Source organism: Panthera pardus, unplaced genomic scaffold, assembly GCF_024362965.1.
Source record: "Panthera pardus isolate Hobbes unplaced genomic scaffold, ASM2436296v1 HiC_scaffold_7, whole genome shotgun sequence".
Classification (NCBI taxonomy): domain Eukaryota; kingdom Metazoa; phylum Chordata; class Mammalia; order Carnivora; family Felidae; genus Panthera; species Panthera pardus.
Window position 1 is genome coordinate 21,028,058 of NW_026527002.1, and position 22,362 is coordinate 21,050,419.

At 38.3% G+C, this 22,362-nt stretch overlaps 1 protein-coding gene across 13 annotated transcripts in view; it reads right to left on the reverse strand.

Annotated features, from left to right (window-relative positions):
- The window catches only part of EYA1 (EYA transcriptional coactivator and phosphatase 1), a 352,397-nt gene that overhangs the window by 45,025 nt on the left and 285,010 nt on the right, over positions 1-22,362 (reverse strand). For all 13 annotated transcript variants that reach the window (XM_053896121.1, XM_053896120.1, XM_053896119.1 and 10 more), the window contains one exon: positions 10,296-10,385. In XM_053896121.1, coding sequence (XP_053752096.1) covers positions 10,296-10,385 — 90 coding nt within the window. The remainder of the gene's footprint in view (positions 1-10,295; positions 10,386-22,362) is intronic.

The window sequence follows — 22,362 nt, forward strand, 5'->3', positions numbered from 1 at the left end:
TACCGAACCCCAGTTGCCTGCCCGCATCTGAAGCTGCCAATTCTGCCTTTCTTCTTATCTTGTGTTCCGGATGCCACCCATCTTTCTTGCTACCCAAGGACTTCACTCTCACAGTTTCTCTCTCTTTGCTACCATACATCTTTTCTCCTCCACTGAATTATTCCCACTGAGGCCCAACATGTCTAAACATCTTCCGTGGAAAAACTCCACAACCTCCCTTGATCCTCTGATCCCCTCCATACACCAACCCATCTCTCTACAACCGGTCACTGTAGACACTCAATCCTTCCTGACTTCACTTTGTCAACCCTGGTCTTCTCCTCAAACCGCTCCAATTGTCTTCCTGCTTCATTGAAATGGTGCTGATCAGAGTCATTAACCACCAAGATTCTTGCCAAATCCAAAAGCTACTGCTCTGTTCTCATCTTACTCAACTTTGGTGGCATTTGGGACACAGCACATCATCCCTTGCTCCTGAAATGCCATCCGCTACATTGCTGTGATACCCCATACTTTTCCACCCCCTTCACTGTCTATTGCTTAACACATCTCTTGAAAGTTCTTTTTTCTTGGTCCTGTTTCTGATTATTAGAGTGTCTAATACTCAATTTTAGGCCCTCTTCTCAACTGGCACTCTTTCCCATAGAAGAGGTCTTTATAACTTTTAAAATGATATCCTCAAGGGGGGCCTGGGTGGCTCAGTCCGTTGAGCGTCCAACTTCAGCTCAGGTCGTGATCTCACGGTCTGTGGGTTCGAGCCCCACATCGGGCTCTGTGCTGACAGCTCAGAGCCTGGGGACTGCTTCTGATCCTGTCTCTCTCTCTCTCTGCCCCTTTCCCACTCTCACTTGATGTCTCACTCTCTCAAAAATAAATAAATGTAAAAAAAAATTTTTTTTAAATAAATGATATCCTTAAATTTGCTTCTCTCCTCTGAGATTCAAACCTATAGGTACATAATTTCTTGACTTGGATGTTGAGTATGTATTTCAAATTAATATGCTCAATGCAGAATTTTTGAGTACAACTCCTTCCCCACCCTTACCACCCCAAACCACTCCTTCTCATCTCAGATAATCTACCACCCATCTGGTTGCTCAGGTCAAAACTAGTGGTCATCCTTCATTCAGCTTTCCTTCTCCTCCAACCTCTGATCCCTTAATCAAATCCTGTCAGTGTTTCCACCAAATTATACTGTAAATCCTGCAACTTCTCACCATGTCCAGAACTGCCGCCATCTCAGCCCAAGGCTATCTGGCTGGCTCAACGGTCTCCTAATTGGTCGCGTTGGTTCCAGTCTTGCCTTTCCTCATACGCTAATCAGGCTGAGCTTTTAAGCATATAAACATTTTAACATGCCCATGTTTAAAACTCTCCAATGGCTTTCTACTACAATTAGAAAAATCATCCAACTTTCTCACCACAGTCTACAAGGTCCTTCATGATCTGGACTCTGTCACTGTCCCCCCATTCACTCTGTTGCAGCCATAATGGTCTTGTTTATTTCTTGAAGGAGTGAAACACAGTTCCACCTCAGGGCCTTTGCACTTGCCACTGACTTTCCAGAATGCTTTTCTGTAGTTGTAGCTGCTTCCCTCCCAACTTCCTGGTTTCTTCACAAATGTCCTTTCCTCAGGGATACCTCTTCCTGAACATCTCAGCTAAAGATGCCCCAACTCAGCTGATCCATCCCTTATCCAATTACTGTTTCATTTTCTTCATATTTATTTCTACATGACATTATTTTATTTACATAGTGTTTATCTCCTACTTCCTCTACGGAGTGCCAATTCCATGAGAAAAACCTTAACTCAATCATCACTGTATTCTCAGCATCTAGAACACTATGCCTGGAACTTAATAGTTGCCCAATAAATATGTATTAACTACTGAATAAAGGCAGCAGCCACACGATATAGAGAGATTACAAAATGCTATGAGCATCTCAGTTCTGGAGCATTACAGAGAAACAGCATTTGTGTGTGTGTGTGTGTGTGTGTGTGTGTGTGTGTGTGTGCGTGTTTAATGTTTATTCATTTTTGAGACAGAGAGGGGGACAGAGTTCAAGCAGGGGAGGGGCAGAAAAAGAGGGAGACACAGAATCTGAAGCAGGCTTCAGGCTCTGAGCTGGCATCACAGAGCCCGACACGGGGCCCGAATTCACGAACTGTGAGGTTATGACCTGAGCCGAAGTCAGACACTTAACTGACTGGGCCACCCAGGCGTCCCAGAGAAACAGCATTTGTAAACCCATTATCCAGACTGGCAACTTTTTAATATATTTACCTCTAGCTAGTTTTTAATACCGTATACATTAAAAACAGTAGTATGATTTATTTTGTAGACTTATTTTTAAATTTTATGTCATAACGTATTTAAAAAATATATTTCCCTCCAGTTTTTTTTTCAGTATGCCATAATCTTTTTTAAAAAGTTAAGCTTTGTTTTCTAGAGAAGCAATAGACCTACAAAAAAAAAAAAACTGAACAGAAAGCAGAGAGATTTTCCATGTGTACCTTGTCTACATGCATGCACAACCTCCCCTACTAGGGACATCTTAGAGCGTTACATCTGTGACGATCAAATGAATCTACATTGACACATCATTATCGCCCATAGTCCATCATTGACATTAGAGCTCACTCTTGGACTCTTAAAAACTGAGAACTGAGGGTTCTCGGGGATAGGGAGGGAGATGGGGTGGGTGATGGGTATTGAGGAGGGCACCTTTTGGGATAAGCACTGGGTGTTGTATGGAAACCAATTTGACAATAAATTTCATATTAAAAAAAAAAAGAGCCCACTCTTGGTGTTGTGCACCCTGTGGGTTTTGACAAAAGTACGATGTTGGGTATCCACCATTGCAGCATCACACACGACAGTTTCACTACCTAAAAAATGCTCTGAACTCCCTCTATTCATCCCTCCCTCCCTCTAACCCATGGCGACCAACTGAACTTTTTTACTGTCTCCATAGTTTTGCCTTGTCTAGAATGTTAAATCACTGGAATCATCCAGTCTATAACCTTTTCAGATAATAGGGCATACTTTCGAACATTAAGTTACCCTGTACTGTATAGCCTATATTTTACGCTTGCAATGGACCATGAATATTTTCCTTCTATTTAATATAGTCTTAAAACAATCTCCAATGAGGATGTGCTATAATTTATTTCATTCTTTTTTTATGGGTATTGAAAACATTTCTGTATTTCAGAATTAAAAAAAAAAAAAAAAAAAGGCCATGGGGAGATATAGTGTGGGCTGAGAGAACTTCTAGAAAGTACCTGTCTTGAGTTAGCGTCTGTCATTCAGTAGCTGTATGAGCTTAGACAAATTTTGGTTTAATCCTCCAAGATTTGCTAGGCTCCTCCACAAAATGGAGATAATGATAGTGCTTTTTATCATAGAAACCTCAGGGTATTAAGTGGAATAATGTATGTAAAGTATTTAGGACAAGGTCAATGACTGCTTATCACTATGTTATCAATTATCTGTCTACAATTCTCTTTTCTCAGAATAGAAGCGAAAAGTAGAATTACTGAGTAAAAAAATCAGCACATTAAGCTCCTGAATACATATTATCAAACTGCTTTTCTGAAAACTCGTACCAATTCACATCCTTATCAGCAGTGGACACAAGTTGTTTATCTTACTGCACTGTAGACCACATCACTGATTTTAAATCTTTGCTGGTGTAATGGGCAGGGGCTGACCACTTACTCTCTGACATTTCTGATCACCAAAAGTGAAATCTAACATTTTTCCTTTATGTGTGTGGACAATTTGAATGTTTTCCTCTTGTGAACAGTCTGTCCCATGTTCTTTGCTCATTTCTTCTATTGAGCTATTTCTTTATGTTTTTCTTAATGAAGTGACATCGATTTCTTATCTTATTATATGTGTGTGTTCATTTAACACATACAAAAGTTTTCTAGAAGTTGGGGCTGTGTTTGAATGATCTTTTCTCCCCCTGGTTAGTCCAATGCCAATGTAGGCCAACACAAATCTTCATATCATTATAGAATTCTAAGAGATTTACTATTTGGTTGAGTTGGATGCTTACTATACCACTTTCTGACAAAAAAATTTAGGTATTTTTGCTTATCCTTTCAAATGGACAATTTTGTAAAACTGTTCAAACGTGTTACAAAAAGAAAAGGAAAAAATCTTTTATTCAAATCCTTAGATCTCTCAGTAAGATGTCAAAGTTTTATCCATATATTTCTTACAATTGCCTCTTGTATAGGTTACTTATTATTTTTCCTTTTAATTTTGTTTTCATTTTGGTGTTGCAGTTTCTGCTACTTTAAAATTATAATTAAAATTTCTGCATGTCTGACTATAATACAAAAGTTATTGATTTTTAAACTTAATTCTATAATCTTTCACTTTTCTGAAGCTTATTATAAATTCTAAGACTATTCAAGTTTATTTCAGCTTTTATGTATATCAAATTTTCTGCAAAAACAATAATTTCCATCGCTTTCATTTCATTAGTTATAGCTCATGTCTTACTGCGCCCCAGATTCCTAAAATAATGCTGAATAATAGTCCTGACAGAGAGCATTTAATTTTTTTTCCTTTTGTAATGACGATGTGTCTCTCTTATTTTACTGCTAAGTACAATGTTGGCTGTCAGTGTAAGGTAAATATCTTTTATCATGTTAAGCAGCTGTATACTTTGACTACTAACCTTCTGATGAACCTCACAATTAACGAAGTCCTTGAATAGATTTTTATATATCTATTTCTTACTTCACATAAAAGAAAAATATAGAATCTTGTAAGAAATGAAGAAACAGGAAGAACACTTAAAATTACTCATTAGTAATAATAACAAAAAACGACATTGCTTCTTTTCAGCCATCAATTCTCTTAGAATTCTAGAGTTAGAATTCTAGATATAGTTAAATTCAATATTCATTTATTATATCTAATAATCATTTGTTACTCAGAAACTGTAATTTGCCCTCTAAACTCAGACTTTTGCTGTTAATCTTGTTAACCAAGGAAATGGACAAGACCAAACAACTTACCTTAAGACACAGGAAGGCAAACACAGGAGACTTAACTGCGGAGAACGAACTGAGGGTTGCTGGAGGGGTTGTGTGCGTGTGTGCGTGTGTGTGTGTGGGGGGTGCTAAATGGGCATGGGGCATTAAGGAGGACACTTGTTGGGATAAGCACTGGGTGTTCTATGTAGGGGATGAATCACTAGAATCTATTCCTGAAATCATTATTGCACATTACATGCTAACTAACTTGTATGTAAATTAAAAAAAAAATTTTTTTTAAATAAAATAAATAGATGAACTTCCTATTCAAAAATAAAGACAAAGAAGGCAAAGTCAACTCTCTACTCTCTTCCATAGGGGAGGAAATAGAAATTGATTCTATTCTAAGATAACAGATAAGAATTCAATCTAAGTCATTTAATGGTCAAAACGTTGAAGGCGATATTCTGGTTGTTATGAAAGATGTTACCAGGAGTTTAAAAAAATATGATACTTTATGTTTGCCAAATTTATAAGGAGAAAATAAGAGCACAAAGCCTCTGTACAGAGCTGAAAACTTGCCATATGTGTATATGTGTATGGGTACATTTGGAATATAATACTGATATGCACGCACATTTTCATACAGTTGCTCTTGGCTTGTGGAAGGGACTGAAAACAGAGAACAGCTCAAAGCTCTTCTTGAAGCGTCCTCTCTGGAAGCATCCATGAGATGCTTTCTCAGGCAGCAGCAGAGAACCAGAATTTCCAGCACCCACCACAAAAGCTGGACTTTGGGCACAAGAGTTCCTTTCCTACTTATTTATAGAGAATAAGGCCCTTTCTAGGTGAATTATATTTTTCAACTCAAAAAAATCAACCTCTGAATTAGCTAAAATTTTACACTTTTGGCAACATAGGCATTAGGTCACTACAAAACATGTCACGTGAAATCAAAGCTATTGAGCATTGGCATGGTTGATACTTTGAAGAAAGATTTTTTCGTAGGTAAATACAAATTTATAAATACTATATACTAAAATAATTAACAGAGGATACCCTAAGGGTTAGAGTCATAAAATATTATTACAAATTTAAAGACTGAATGAAACCAAGGGGCAAACTAATTTCTTTGCTTTATAAGAAAAATCATTACAACTCCCTTCCTTTAAACCACAGCATTATTTAGAGACTGTTTTCAGCAGCCTTCCACAACCTTTGCCTCACCAAACTCAGGCTAGCCTCTACGGAGACCGGAACTTTCTATCCCAAGCCTTTTCTTAATTTTTTTTTTAATGTTTATTTATTTTTTTGAGACAGAGAGAGACAGAGCATGAACAGGGGAGGGGCAGAGAGAGAGGGAGACACAGAATCTGAAACGGGCTCCAGGCTCTGAGCTGTCAGCACAGAGCCCGACGCGGGGCTCGAACTCACGGACCGTGAGATCATGCCCTGAGCCCAAGTCGGATGCTTAACCGACCAAGCCACCCAGGCACCCCTATCCCAAGCCTTTTCTTTGTAGAAAAGGTAAAAACAAAGGGGTACCAGAAGCAGGTACTTAAACGACAGATCTAGGACAGGAGTCTACATGGCAAAGACTCAAGAAAGGACTGAGGCATTCATGTGAATCCTGACACTAAGGAATCCTCTGGTCTGTCTCAAGTATGCAACACACTAGGAGAGGGAGAATGCTCCAATGGAGCTCCACACTTAACTAGATAAGTGTGGTGTATACAACCCCTTCACGTGAAGACAGAAGGATGAGGAGCGTTCCTGCTATTTCCCAACCCTGATCCCTGCAGTCAGGGAGTGTGCTCTGGGAGCAGAGGCCCGTGAAGGCCACCACGTCACCACCACCAGTTAGGATGGCAACCGTAATGCCAGCGCAGTGATACAACTTCACACCTGACAGACAGCAAGTTCAACATGGGCTTACACCTTATTTTTAGTTGACTTATATCCATCTTGATGAAACAGTCTCCCTGACTGTGGAAAAAAATCTAGCGGGAGAACTGACCAACAGCAAGTTAAACTGAAACGTCATCATACACGAAAGGCCTTTCCTCACTCTGCCTGCAGGTTGCCTTTCAATAAAAACCCAACAGAAAGAACTCTTTCTCCATTCACTTGGAGTCATACTTTGCTAAAGAAGCTGAAGAAAAAAAAAACAAACCTCTAGTTCCATACTGTCATTCATAAAAAATGACTTCCATATAAGCATCATCACATTGCACGCGGAGACCCTTTGGTAAAATGATACACGGGATGTTAAATAGTCTTAGAAAGAGGAAAGTCAGAAGTACACTATGGAAGTAAAGTTTAAACCCTTCTCTGGGGGTGGGGGGATATTATTTCCTTTGAAAATTACGTCTCCCTGTCACTCATGTTCCTTAACATGTCAAATATTTTTCAATGGTACCAAAAAACAAACAAAACAAAACCCACAAAATTTCTCCATTTAATTCCCTGCCCTGCCCCACCCCCTGGAGTGTCAACACAATTAATTTAAATTGTGACTGCTTTTATTAAAAATTGTCACAAAATGAGGTGACACACAAGAGTTTTAAAACTAAAATGATTAACTGTTTTAGTTCTTCAAGTACAATTAAGGCATTTCTAAATTGCTTTAAAATGATACCCTAAAATTTGCTAGTATCTCCAGAACGATTTAAAACGTATACTCTGATAACACAAAAAATGTTACTAGAAGCCTCTCACAAGTGTGTTTCCTTATTCAGAATCTCTTATAAGCCAAAACTGTGAACTAATCAAATTATACAGAGGGGTGGCTGGCAAAAAAGTTAACTTGTTAAAAGAAAATGAGGCCACATGTCAACAATTGGAGTTCGGAAATCACACTTCCAGCTAAACAACAGATCATTAATCTCCTTGAAATTACCTGTATCAGAGATCTTAAAATGTTAAAAACATGTAATTTAAATATATTAAAATATCCACGTCTCTTACTGCACCACATTGCTCATTAGAGTGTGAAATTAGGCATTACCACACCATTTCTGCCTGATGAGATAATTTTGGTTTTCTTGGAAATAGAATGCCAATACATTTGTTTTTCCCAGGAAATAACTCTGCTTTTTATTTTGAAAGAAACTAATATTTGCCATGACCAGCCCCAGGTCTGAATTGCCAAAATATAAAATGAAATACTGAAATAAGTTTAAGAACCAATTTATTTTTAAAATATTGTGCAAATCTAGAGCAGGTAAACAATTTTCAAAGAGGGAGGTTAAATGGATCTTTGATTTACACTTTGGTTGATACCTTTATATTACTCTTAAGTAAAGTAACTTAAAACTAACTTTTGTAAGGTTGTAAGCTTCATTTTTCTACTGTTGCTTTGTATATTTGGTTGAATTATATCTTTATTTCCTTCTCTACTTTACATAAGGGAAAGTCCTTACGCCAAGAACAGAATCAGACATTTTAATGACTGCATCCACCCCCAGTTCATCATTTTCTTTTTGTCTCAGTTTGGGCTTATGGAAAAACTATATCCCCTACATCTCTAAACTAGAACTTTCAAGATGTACTTTCCATGGATTTGTGCACCATTTTAGATACTCTGTATACAGTTCACTGTGAATAATGTCAGTAAACAAATAAAAATCCAGCTATGTTATATCAAAACCAAGTTTGGAAGTTTTTGGTCTATATGATACCGAAATATTGCTTTGGCTAACCTCTCACTTTTCACCACAATAGTTTTGCCACTGCATAGACAAGCTTTGGCATTTGTAAGAAGGTAAAATTTGAAAGCAATAGCAAATTGCTGCTAATTTCTTCTTGATGGGTGCTATTAACACCTATTAACATCAATAAGAGTAACAAGGCTGTACCCAAGACAAAATATCAGCCTAGTCTGTATCATTAGAAACAAATGGAAACTTAGGGAAGGAATTTTAATATACCAGTAAAATATGGAATTTTTTGTGCTGTTCTCTTATGAAGTGAATCACAACCATAAATCAGAAACAGCTTTTGAAAATAAGAATGATTATTAAGCTCTTCTAAAGGCAACTCTGAACTTGTCACTCACTTGGAATATTTCTACCTCAAAAAATAGGAATGCCTTACATGTAATTTCCTTAAGAAAAGCAAATACTTTAAAATGTGAAAAAAAAATTGTATTTTACCCTAAGTGTAAAAATAAATATTTCACTAAGGAATGGGAAAAAATGAAGCACATTTAAATAATTTTATTGCACCGAAAGTTGCCAATTCGTCTACGAGTAGTTTCATTGCAGATGAAAAGAAATCAAAATACAGGACAGATGTTGAACAAACCGCATTTAAGTTCTGTCACACTGGCATTTTTCAAATGATTTTGGCTCATCTATTAAATAAGGTGTGTTTTGCTTGATTTCGAAAAGGGAAACATCAGGAAATATTTAAAGGCCAATTGCTGCCCATTAACTTTGATCAGTAAAAGTTCTATTTGAATCTCTCAGATTCTTCTGTCTGAAATAACACACATTTATAAAATCTACCAAAACAACAACTTGATGATTAATGCCTGTTGGCAGCCTTACCACAAGCTTGCTTAACAGCAGGATTTAAATAAACAACTGTCTCTATTAAGAAGAGGGTGAAATGTAGTTATAGTCATGTTTTCTCCTAATGGTGATACAAGAAACAATATTCTCTAGGCTTAAAAACTCTGCTAATCGAGATCATCATGTTAGACAGTGCCTGTAACAAGTTTAATTAACCATCTTACAGAAGTTCCTCCCCAAATTACAATGGACAAATAAAATCATCAGCAGTTTGACGTAAGAAATCCTGGCAGTCCAAAGGGCAGAGGCCTGACTAAAATATTATACAATCGGGCCAACCGGAAAGAAAACCATAGGATTCTATAGGATAAGAGGACGACATAGAAATCATAGAAAACCATTGGACTCCATAGGATAAGAGGCTGACAAGGAGAGGGTAGGTCAGTGTTGCTCCTTCTGTTGGATTCTGAAGGTTACCCGTCTCAGTGGTAATTACGTAGCTGACAAATCTGTAGCATAGGATATCAACACAGTTTAATATTTAAGAGTTTTGACATCAAGTTTTAATCCTTACCAAGGGTCACATGGAATCTAACCTTGAAACACAACAGCCCAAGTAAAGCAAAACAGAAATACCACGAAGGCAACCATATTACCACATAATCAGTAATGAATGGAATCTCCTTATTTTCGTCAGATAGTCGCAAAATATCTGTTATTGCAAGACCACTCACCGACTTCCAGGCATGCAGCGTGAAGTGTGTATACAATAATCAGAACTTACTTCTAAGTCGTTGAAAAATAGATGTGTGTCTGCCAAGTTGAAAATCATTTCTTCCATGCGCAGTCCAAGGGAAACTGATGTAGGTGGATCCTAAAAGAAGAATTTTTCAGGTCAAGAACATATGTACTTCAGGTTCATGGAATACAGTGTCACAAGAAGAGGGAGTCAGTGCAAGGAAGGGCCAAGAGCAAGGGACTCATCGGGGAAGGTTGGCCTCCAGCTGCTCCTGGTGGACGTGATCCACTCTGTGTGCAAACTTCAGTGACTTATCTTATTTAACAAGTGACCCCAATGCTGTTGGTACTTTGCATAATGAAGAGATAATTTGCTGCTTCAAATATTACAACAATATAAAATCTAGGGTTACTTAGGCATATAGAGTAGAGGAAATTCATCTTCACAGGTGTGTGTCAGGAGCAAGAAATTCACGGACTGGAGAAGACACTGTGTATGTTACGCCATAAACCAAGAGTATCTAACAGGTCTGCCACAAATACCAGAAAATAGGTACAATATAGATTAATTTCAGAAGGGTAATAAATACTAATTTTACTCCAGATGATAACTATCATTATTTGTTATTTATTGGGGCTGTCGGCCAATTTGGGGTATACTCACAGTAGGAAGTTATAGCCACTCTGAGCACCGGGCACTATGCCCAGCTCAGAGAGCTGATCCTGGCATTCATGCAACACCATCCAGTTACCAGACAGCCAGGACCATACCAAAGGCACGGGGGTGGGGTGGTGGGGGGTGGGGGGGGGGGGGGAGGACCAGCATCCTGAAATGTACATGCGGGTGCTACTGATGATCAGGCTGTCTCATACACTCCATATCCGCATGACATCTATGGGCACTGAGATGAATTCAGGGGCTATGGAAATAGTTGCAGTTTTTATGGTGTCACTGTATTTGTAATGTATCACATCCAGGAAACAACATGGTTCTTGGTGAAGACCCTGCATAATTAATCAAGGAAGAAAACACGTCCACAAAGTCTACAAAGTTGTAATGAGAGTTTTGGAAGGTTTCACCGGCATTCTAACAGCAATGTTGGCTGTTACACGTACGACATTTTAAATGTTTTCAAGCAATAATTTCTGATAGCCTGTTTCATTATTACATCAAGCCTCTGGAGTACGTACAGAGTCCACCTGTATCATCACTTAACTAGGGAAATTATAAGTAGAAGAATTATGCCTTCACATATGTCACCTGCCTACTGGGGTACACTTTGTGTGTCTATACTCTCTGACATAAGACTTGCACGTTTTCTGTACGGCCTTCTGAACACAGCATCTTCATTCCAAAGTCTGTGGTCTACTCCCTACTGTCCATATTTCTATAGTCTACCAAGCTCTTGAGTATTTATCTCAAGTCCCGTCTCTACAAGCGCTTCGGGAAAGAGCCTCAAGCATTGGAGGAAGAGCCCTAGACCCAGGGGCCAGGCCTTACCTTGCTCTCCCACTTTGGGGCCCTTACCTCACCGATCCTTACTTTGCTCATCTAATAAATCGGATGGCTAACTGGCAGACACGTTGTTCTCACGCAGAAAAAAAAAAAATTCTCGTCTCTTAATCTGGCACTGCTAGATGCGTTTGCACACAGTGGAGAGAGCAGGGGCCTGGGATGGAGGGATGGGGCGGCGACTCAAAGGCTGCCTGCCACAGGCCAATCAGCTATGGCCAGGGAGGTGGAGTCAACACCGCCCCGCCCCACCCACTCTGCTAGCACTGCCTTCACCATGCCCCCTCCATCAGTCTACCTTTCTGGAGTCCCAGAGGACCGACAGCGAATGGTCTGGGAAAATATGGCAGGATGACCTCGCTGGTCTCTCTTCCCCAGGCCTTCTCCGCCGGCTGACTGACAGTGGGAAGGAGGCAGAGAGCACAGTATTGCCAAGAGTCAGGGGTTAGATTGGCAAAGGGGCAAAGCAAACACCCCAGGGTTTGTAACAGGGCAGAGAAGAAAGAAAGTGAGACCAACGGAATGTCTAAGAGCTGCGTAGGGAAGGACAAATAAAAACACGTCCCTCAGATTTCCGGTTTGATGATTCATATTCCTCAGCATTCTTTAAACTGTCCCTGTTTAATACCACCTAAAGTCTATGAAATTCCGGAGGCTGTAGACAAATTTAAAAGTTTACCCGTAAGTCTAGAGAAACTTCCATTGAATCTTAGTTTTATAGGAAATTGCTCACTCACTTGAATTCTAAATCAGTAAGTGCGCTGGAAAAAGCAAATGCTCAAATATACCCTAGAGCAGAAATAACCAGTAGGAAAAGTTCAAACAGCTGCTTCTAAAACAAAACACCTGACCAAGGTGTTTACTCCCTCTAGTTCAGGCCAATAAAAATACACTGACTTGTCTCATAACCATGTCAATGAATCTTTTTATGTGGCAAGATGGAAGAGCCTGACCACATTTATTTAATTGCCAATTTGGGAATTTACGTGCCGGTATTGTTACTTTTGAAAAAGCTTTATTTCTCCTCGATACGGTTGCAGATTATACCACCATCAAAAGAATTACTCCATTGTTTGTTAATATATAGCATATTTTAACTTTACTTCATAAATTACAGTAATGACTTGCTAGTCCGAATACCAATAAATTTTAAAGGCTTGTTCAGTCTTGTGGTCAAATACAACACAGATGTTGGCCTTATTTACCTTTTAATGTCTTTCTCCTTTGTTATTAGCGGTCATACCTTAACAGTTTTTATACCTGCCACTCCACAGTATTGTCCTCAAACATTTACTACACCAAGAGAGCACCTGGGCAGACAACTGGAATGAGAGATTTTTAGAATAGGAAGGGGCTCTAGTTGAGGGCAGTGTTTTTCAAAAAATTTAAAACCACAGTCTGTAGTTAAAAATACACTTTACAGAATGAGCTAGTAATCTCTCTCTCTCTCTCTCTCTCTCTCTCTCTCTCTCTCTCTCACACACACACACACACACACACACACACACACACACACACACACACACACATTCTCTTTCTTCCTCTCTCCCCGTCCCCACCCCGCCCCCCATCATCCCTCCTTCTTTCCCTCTCTCCCAAAGAGCTTTAATGTAAATTTGTCAAAACAAGACGTTACTCGCTGTGTGGAGTAGTGCACTCTGATAATTTCCCACTTCCTGGCTCACTAATGTATCATGATCTACAGTTTAAAGGGAAGAACTCTAGAATATACCCACTTTTGATTTTAGGGACAGGGAAATGGAGTCGCAGCAGTGTTGTGATCTGCTTATGGTCAGAGCTGTCAGGGTGCAGAGCCACCTCACCCCAAGTAGTTTACCTAAAAGGAAACTACCAGAAAGGCAAATAGATAACTGCGTTCAGAGATTTGCTTACACTGGCGTCCTCATAATGAGGTTAAATTTCACTTCATAAGAATCTTTTAATACGTTCACATTTTTCAAGTATGTCTGAAACAAGTCAAATGTGACAAAAGCTAACACTGAACAGTTAATAAATTAGTCATAGCTTGATGGCTTATTTTGGCATATTTAGAGGAAGAAAAAAACCCACATTTTTTTAGACCAAAACTGAGACATTAAAATCACCACATCTTTGGCTTAATCTTTTCTTGTGCTTTGCAATAACAAATTCCAAAGCTGTAGTTATAAAATCGTTGCTTTTGTAAAACCATTTTTTGTTGTATCACTTCAAAGAAACATGTCATTTAAGTAAACATTGTTGCCAAATGTTTCTTTCTTTTTTTTTTTTTTTTTTTTTTTTTGAACTTGACCCTCTGTGGCACTTGCCACTGTTGTTCAATATCTTCTTGACATTTCTTTTCCCGGTGCCTGTAACACCATCAATATTTTTTGGGCATCTTTCTAGAATCTGAGTATCCATCATCTATCCCTTCAATGATGTGGGTCCCTGGGACTGTCTTTATCTATCCCTCACTGTGGGTGCCTGCCTCACAGACCCCAGCACACTCACGGCTTCAACCTTCACGCCGCTCCCTTCTGCTAGATCTTAGATCTCAACTCTGGGCCCACATATCAATTACCTATTGGCCATTTCTAGCTGGATGCCCCATATAGCATCTGAAACTCAGTGTGCTGCAAGTTGGATTTGTCACAGTTCCCCTGCAAACCTATTGTTTTCCTTCTTTAGGTGAATGGCAACCTATCAGCCCCAAACCTTGGCACTCTTCTAAACGGCCTCTTTTGACCCTGCATCAAATCAATCATGACATCCTGCCACTTGGATCTGGAATTCATGCCTTCCATATATTCACTGCCACTTTTCCCCCCCAGCCACGTGTCTCCTATGTGAATATTTGCAATCACCTCCTTCCCAGGGCTCTATGTCCAGGGTCTCACTAGGACAATTTCACTCTCCTATCCCTTTTAGGAAACATCTAAACACTTCAACAAGTACAAAAAGCCCATAAACGTCTGACTGTTCCTTACCTCCCTAATATGGGACCAATTTATAGTTTTTCAAACTAATTTGTCATGAAATATTTTCTTCAAAAGATGACTTAGGCAGAGGCCTTATGTAAAAGACGAGGGACTCTGATGGTCATTCTCACCAGGGACCTTAAAAAACCTAGGGTAAAGGATCAGTCTCCCTTGATTACCCACATTAGTATGCTGAGGTCTCTGACTGAACCTGCATGCCCTGAACTCCTGCAGTTTCTCCCATCGCCTCTTCATCAGGTAAGAGTCTCATCCCTGACTCTTTCCAGCCTGGCTCAGTGGCCGCTGGGCCAGTAGGTGTGTTATCATCTAAGGAGGGCGGAGCCATAGCCCTACATCCTTATCTCTATATCCCTGGGACCTAGCACAATACGCCTGGCACGGGGCTTTCCCAAAGTTTGGCGGAGGGATAAATGAATGAAAAGCAATAAATAGGGTATTTCAAATAATTCCAATAAAAAATATTAAATGTGACCTTTAGTTAGTTGTTAGCATTCAGTATTGGTTAAAAAAAAATCCACAGATACCTACCTAAGGGGGAGGGGGGCACTTTTTAGTCCTAAAATGATTCTACCTACATAATATAGAATTAAACATATTCATTAGAAATGCAAGATTAATTTGTACCTGATGAAAGAGCAGCCCATTCTTAGAACCACTGCTTATACAGCCTTACCTATCTGCTTAATGAAGTGGAGAAACTTAGCATAAAAGCAGCACACAATTGTTTATTTTTTAAATTCAGTAGTGGTATGCATTACAACATTCAGCAAAATATGTTCTTATGTGCTCTACAATTTAGTTCCTTCGTAAAAATTAGACAGTACAGTGAAGAGGTTCAGACAGAGAAAATAAAATCAAATGCTTAGGCATCTTTCTTTATTTTAATGAAGAAATAGTGTCAATTTACTATTGCTCTTCTGCCCAGGACATTCTCCTACTAGAGACCTTCTTCTCAAGATGTTCCTCACCAAAGCAACACAAATAGCATCCAACACCGCACATACACACAGAGAACTGAAATTTAACCCTGCTCCTAAATTATGTTGATAGGATATTAAATTGCAAATGTCTGCTTGAAGTCAGGAAAATAAAGTGAAGGAACTTGATGCAATGTGAGGCTACCCACGGCTGTTGCCTGTTAAGTCAAAGGCAATTATGTCTACTGAACAGAAAGCAACATTTAGTTGAAAAATTAAATAACAATGAAATCTGCTGAGCACAGACCCAGACCTAAAACAACTGTTTTGCTTTCATCCTTTATCAAGTGATCTTTAATTATCCCATGGTCTCAAGATCTTTTCCTCCTGTTTCCAGAACACAGAATGCTCACAGAAACTCAAGTTATTATCATTCTATGCTGAAATCACCAGCATTACCCCTAGCCCATTGTCATTTCTTTCCTTTTATTAATTTTTTTTTTTTCAGGTTGATCACTAGTCTACTAGATCACCATGTTATAAAAATGCTTAAAAGAGTTAAAAGAAATTCTAGACAAAATTAGTACACAGAAATGCTGAAATGCCATTAAATTCAGCCAGTAGAGAGATTTAGGTCTGGCAGTCTTGAATTCACATGTTGAAAATCTATAATCTGTTTTGAAAAAAAGAGTGCCTGTAAATACAAGTGAGTATGGGAACATCAGAAGATGAGGATATGGTCTCTTGTCGCCTGTCTTCATGGCATATGATAAATTTTAAGGGTCATTAAATATGCAATCCATAGAAATTCAGAAATTTGATTTTCCTGAGACTCAGCAACCAGATGAAGACACTGCTGGTCCTGCGAGGCTGTTCCATTTGCTTCTACACGTCAGTCTAGGAATCCTCTTGGGATGACTAGTAATGAAACTGCCTTGTACACGGCACTTACGACATAGCCATCCAGCTCACCTCTCGACTGAACTGGGTCTAATACTAACTAGGTCTAACACAAGGCATTCTCGGGACCACTCTTTCACTACATGCCACAAGTTTCTTCTAAAACACTTTTGCTCACAGCCTGTGGGCAAAGAGCTCTTGCACAAGGGCAGAAAAATGTTGAAAATGCACACTTTCATAATGGTCATGCCACAGGCTTTGCAGTCGTAGAGTTTAGACTGGGATTCTAAACTTTGCCATTGACGGGTTGTGTGGTGGTGGTCAGGTTCAGTTACTTACCCTCTGAGCCTCAGGTTCCTCATTAGTAAAATGGGAGCAAAACCAGCATGTGTGAGAGGTTAAATTTGGTAATTTATTTGAAATTCTCAACACAGTACCTCGCAAGTAGAAAGCTGCTGATGCTACTACAACTGGCAGTAGTGGAATTATTTCTATTCTTACTACTACTACTCCACCAATAGCTGTAGGCCAATCTAGACATAGGACTCCATGTCCTTCCATAAAAAGATGCATTAATATTCTGAATTCAAACTGCATGTGAAGTTCAAGCTATTTAATAAGGGCAACTGTAAATTCCCCATGCCAATATTTTGAGATGACCATGTTTTCAAGAGCACGGTCATTAGTAAAGCTGATCTGCATGGAAGCTAAACTAGATACATTCAGTGTTGCTACTCCCAGGAGGGCTTGTCATTGTTCTCCCAAAAATAGCAACTAAGCTTTTTGGGACAAAGTTGGCTGTTATCACTAGGAAAGATGACCCAACACTAGGAAACCAGCAAAAGATGTTCCATAATCTGAATATCTAGGAACTAAGTAGGAGATAGAGTCATTCACTATCAGTTGAAACTTAGAGGTGTTCTTAAAAAAACAAAAACAAAACAAAACAAAAAAAACCCCACATACATCACTTGCATAGTCAAGCAGTGTGATCCTGAGTTAGTCACAAGTACCTGTTAGCCCATACCATTTAATCATTAATAGGTTAGACTTTGTGAATATGCACTTAAGTATAGTCCAAATCCACTGCTTATAGCCAATTAGCAAATGACTTGAGAGAATAGATCTTGGCAAAATCTTGACCCTGCCCCAGTTTATCAGCAAATGGTTGGTATTGATACATGGCAATAATCAGTAATTACTGAGGTATATTCCAAATTTAGTACTTTCAATGTACATAGTCCCTGAAAATTTTCAGAGCTCACAAAATGGTGCTGTACCCTAGCATTTCAAGAATAACATAAAATTTTACAGAGTTATTGTTTGCGGTAGGGTTAAAAGATAGAATGTGGAAGCATTTTAAGATTATCAGAATAATATGAAATTATCAGGTATCATAGTAAGAAAGAAAAGTAGGGTCTTCTCGTTCAGTTTTTCCACAAACAGAAACTCTGATGGAGTTATCTGACTGACTCCTAGGAGAAAGGTATTCCATTCTTCAGCTCCATGATGTGGGCACAGCATTCTTTCCCTAATGTAAATAGCTAATTACTTCCAAGTCAAGATTACACTGTATACACATTATACATAAACCTCTGTTAAATGTTATTCTCACACTGAGATTGGCAAGGAAAGCACTGGCAGAGAAAATGCCTAAGGCTAGACTCAAGTCTCAAAAAGACAGCTGGACTTACCTTTAAAATAAGCCACCAAGCATCAAGCACATCTATAGATTAATCACACAGCAACTATGTCTGATAAACTGAAATTCACTATACTACTGAAAAAATAATACAGAAATATGGCAACTCCCAGTTTACTCAGCATGAGCTACTGAGGATACCTATGTGTCCACTAGAGGTGACCAGAAAGCCTTAATCAAGCATCTTCAGTAATACTGGAGAGCTATTCAAGAAGAGAGATTTGAGAAAATCTCAAAATTAAGGAAGTGGTTTAGATTCACCTAAAAACTTTGCCTCACCAAGAATAGCTATGGTCTAGTTATTTGCCACAAAAGCTGTCAATCATTTTATTTCTGTGGTTGATCTGCATATACTTGCTGAATTAATGAACTTACGGTTCAATTACCATCACCACTGCCCCCCCATACACACACATACATACAACTCAAGTTTTATCCTTCCTAATGAACTGTCTTTGAGCCAAGAAGAAAGGATATACAGGATAAGTAAGAACATTGTATAATGGATTGTGAAAGGAGACTGTCTAACTAGAATACTAAAGTTTTAAAAATGGCAGCAACCAGAAATTATGCACCTTTTACTGGAAGGATATCTCCATCTATGAAGTCTTGACCCTCTCCCCCCGCCCCCCCACCACACACACAAATCAAATCTGAATCTAATTAAGCTTCTAGATCTAGCTACTAATTTGTAGGACATACAAGGGAAAAGAAGTATGTGACAAAGGAACACAATGGAGATGCGATCAAGAAAATCCAAACTCCCAGGAACTCTACAGGGCAGACAGTCTGGTTACTTCAACAGAAATACACAAGGTTAGAAAAAAAAAGATTGAGTGAGAATCTACAGATTAAAAGACACTTGAAAGACATACAGTACACTGTTAAAAATTATAAAACCACTGGAGAAAAGCACTTTGCAAACTAGTAACAGAGATAGAAAAAAACTATCTCAGCACAGAAGCCATAAATGAAAGCCCACAGGTAACAGCATATTCAATGATAAAAGTCTGAATGTCTGAATGCTTTTCCTCCATGATCAGGAACAAGACAAGAATGTCCCACTTTTGACATTTCTACTTCATAGAGTGCTATAAGTGCATTCAGGTTAAAAAAAAAAAAAGAAAGGAAAAGAAAGAAATTAGGTAAAAATTAAGTAAATAAAAGGCATCCAAATAGAAAAGGAAGTAAAACTGTTTGCAGATGACATGATCTTCTATGTAGAAAACTCTAAAGATTCCACATACATACACAGAATCTGTTAGAACTAACAAATGAATTCAGCACAGTTATAGGATAAAAAACCAATACGCAGAAATCATTTCTATATACTAATGATGAACAATCTAGAAAAGAATTTAAGAAAATGATTCAACTTACAATAGCACCAAAGGAATAAAACTTAGAAATAAACATAAGCAAAAGACTTGTACACAGTGTACTTGTACATTGAAAACTACCAAAATGTTGGTGAAATCAAAGAAGACCCAAATAAATGTAAAGATATTCAACATCCCCATGTTCACGAAGGGAAGACTTAATATTAAGATGTTAATAGTACCCGGTGGTTTATAGATTTAATGTAATGCCTATCAAATTCTTAATAGCAGTTTTTGCAGGAATATAAAAATCCATCATAAAATGCATACGGAATCTCAAGGGACTCTGAATAGGCAAAAACGTCTTGAAAAAGAACAAAGTTGGGTCTCATACTTCCTGATTTGAAAACTTATTACAAAGCCATAGTAATCAAAACAGTTTAGTACTGACATAAAGACAGAGATACAGAACAAGGCAATGTAACAGAGATTTCAGAAATAAACTCCTACTCATGCGGTCAAATGATTTTCACCAGGGGTACCAAGACCATTCAATGGGGAAATGATAGTCTTTTCAACAAATGGTTCTGAGAAAACAGGATATCCAAATCCAAAAGAATAAAGTTGGATTCTTACCTTGTTCAATACATAATATTTGAAAATTAACTCAAATTGGGTTAAAGACCTAAAAATTAAGAGTCAAAGTATAAAAGTCTTCTGGGAAAAGTTTCATGACATTCCCGGATATTACATTAAAAGTATAAACAACAATATAAAAACAAGATTATGCCTGAAAACTTCCGTGCATCAAAGAACCCAATTAACAAAATTAAAAGAGAACCTATGGGTTGTGAGAAAATGTTTACAACTCATATATCTAATAAGAGGTTAATACCCAGGATATATAAAAAAAACTCTTACAATTCAACAACAAACAAACCCAAAGAGTTTGATTAAAAAATAGGCAAAAGGCTTGAACAGATATTCCTCCAAAGAAGGTATGCAAAGAGTCAACAAGCAAATGAAAAGATGCTCAGTAGCACTAACCATTAGGGAAAGATGAATCAAAATCACAATGAGGTACCATGTCACAGTCATTAGGATGACTATGATTAAAAAACAAAAACAAAAACAAAAAACTCCAGAAAATAACAAGGGTTGATGAGCATATAAAGAAGTTGGAACCTCTGCACTGTTAGTGGGAACAGAACATGTTACGGCGGCTATGGAAAACAGTATGTCAGTTTCTCAAAAATTTAGGCATAGAATTATGATGTGATTCAGCAATTCCATTTCTGGGTATATACCCAAAATAACTGAAAGCAGGGTCTCAAAAAGATATTTGCATTTAAAATTTTTTAATTGAAGTTTAGTTGACATACTAGTTTCAGGTGTACAAAAGCTTAAATAATAAAGAAAAAAAAAAAGAAAAAGGTATTTATATACCCATATTCACAGCAGCCTTATTCACAATAGCTGAAATGTAGAAGCCACCCAAGAAATATCCAATAATGAACAACCAGAATGTGGTATACCCATATAATGGGATATTATTCAGCCTTAAAAAAGGAAGGAAATTTTGACATATGCATACAATACCAATGAATCTTGAAGACATTATGCTACGTGAAATCAGTCTTTCACAAAAAGATGAGTACTGTGTGATTTTACTTGTATGAGGTGTTTAGAGTGGTCATAATCATAGAGACAGAAAGCAGAATGGTGGTTGCCAGGTGCTGGGGGTAAGGAGAGAAGGGGGAGCTGTTTAACAGACTTCCAGTATTGCATGATGAAGAGAGTCCTGGACACAGGGTTGTACAACAACGTGAATGTATTTACTACTACTGAACTGAGACTAAGGAGAGGCGCCGGGGTGGCTCAGTCAGTTGAGTGTCCAACTCTTAATTTTGGGCTCAGGTCATAATCCCATGATTGTGGGATCATGCCCTACGTGGGGCTCCATGTTGAGCCTGGAGCCTGCTTGGGATTCTCTCTCTCTCTCTCTCTCTCTCTCTCTCTCTCTCTCTGCCCCTCTCCTCTTCTCACACATGCTCTCTCTCTAATAATTAATTAATTAAAATTAAAACATGACTAAGGAGGTAGCATTTACATGATATGTATTTTACCACAACATAGAAATCAATAGGAAATGGAGAAATGTAACTATAGATTAGACATTTAATAGATTAAGAAATTCCTATTAATTTTCTAGATAGCTAAAGTACTGGGTACTATCTACTATTTCTATGCTAAAAAAATATTTAAATGTTTTTATTTATTTTTGAGACACAGAGAGACGGAGCATGAACAGGGGAGGGGCAGAGAGAGAGGGAGACACAGAATCTGAAGCAGGCTCCAGGCTCTGAGCTGTCAGCACAGAGCCCGACGCGGGGCTTGAACTCACGGGCTGTGAGATCATGACCTGAGCTGAAGTCGGATGCTTAACCAACTGAGCCACCCAGGCGCCTCCAGCTAAAAAATTCTTTTAATGGAGTCTTAAATACATATTGAAATACATATTGAAATATATACAAATCAAGTAACATATCTGGGATCTGCTTTCAACAATCATAGGAGAGATCAGGGCAAGGGAGGGATGTGGTGAGGTTACAGGTATAATAAGATTAACTAGGATTTGATAATTGTTAGTTTAGAGGTGACACTGAGTTCCATTATGCTATCCCACCTACTTTCGTGTTTAGAAGTTAGTATAAAAAATTTTTTTAAATATATAAAAAATATTCACCAAGACGTGATTGGTTGTCTTTGGATAGTGCAACTATG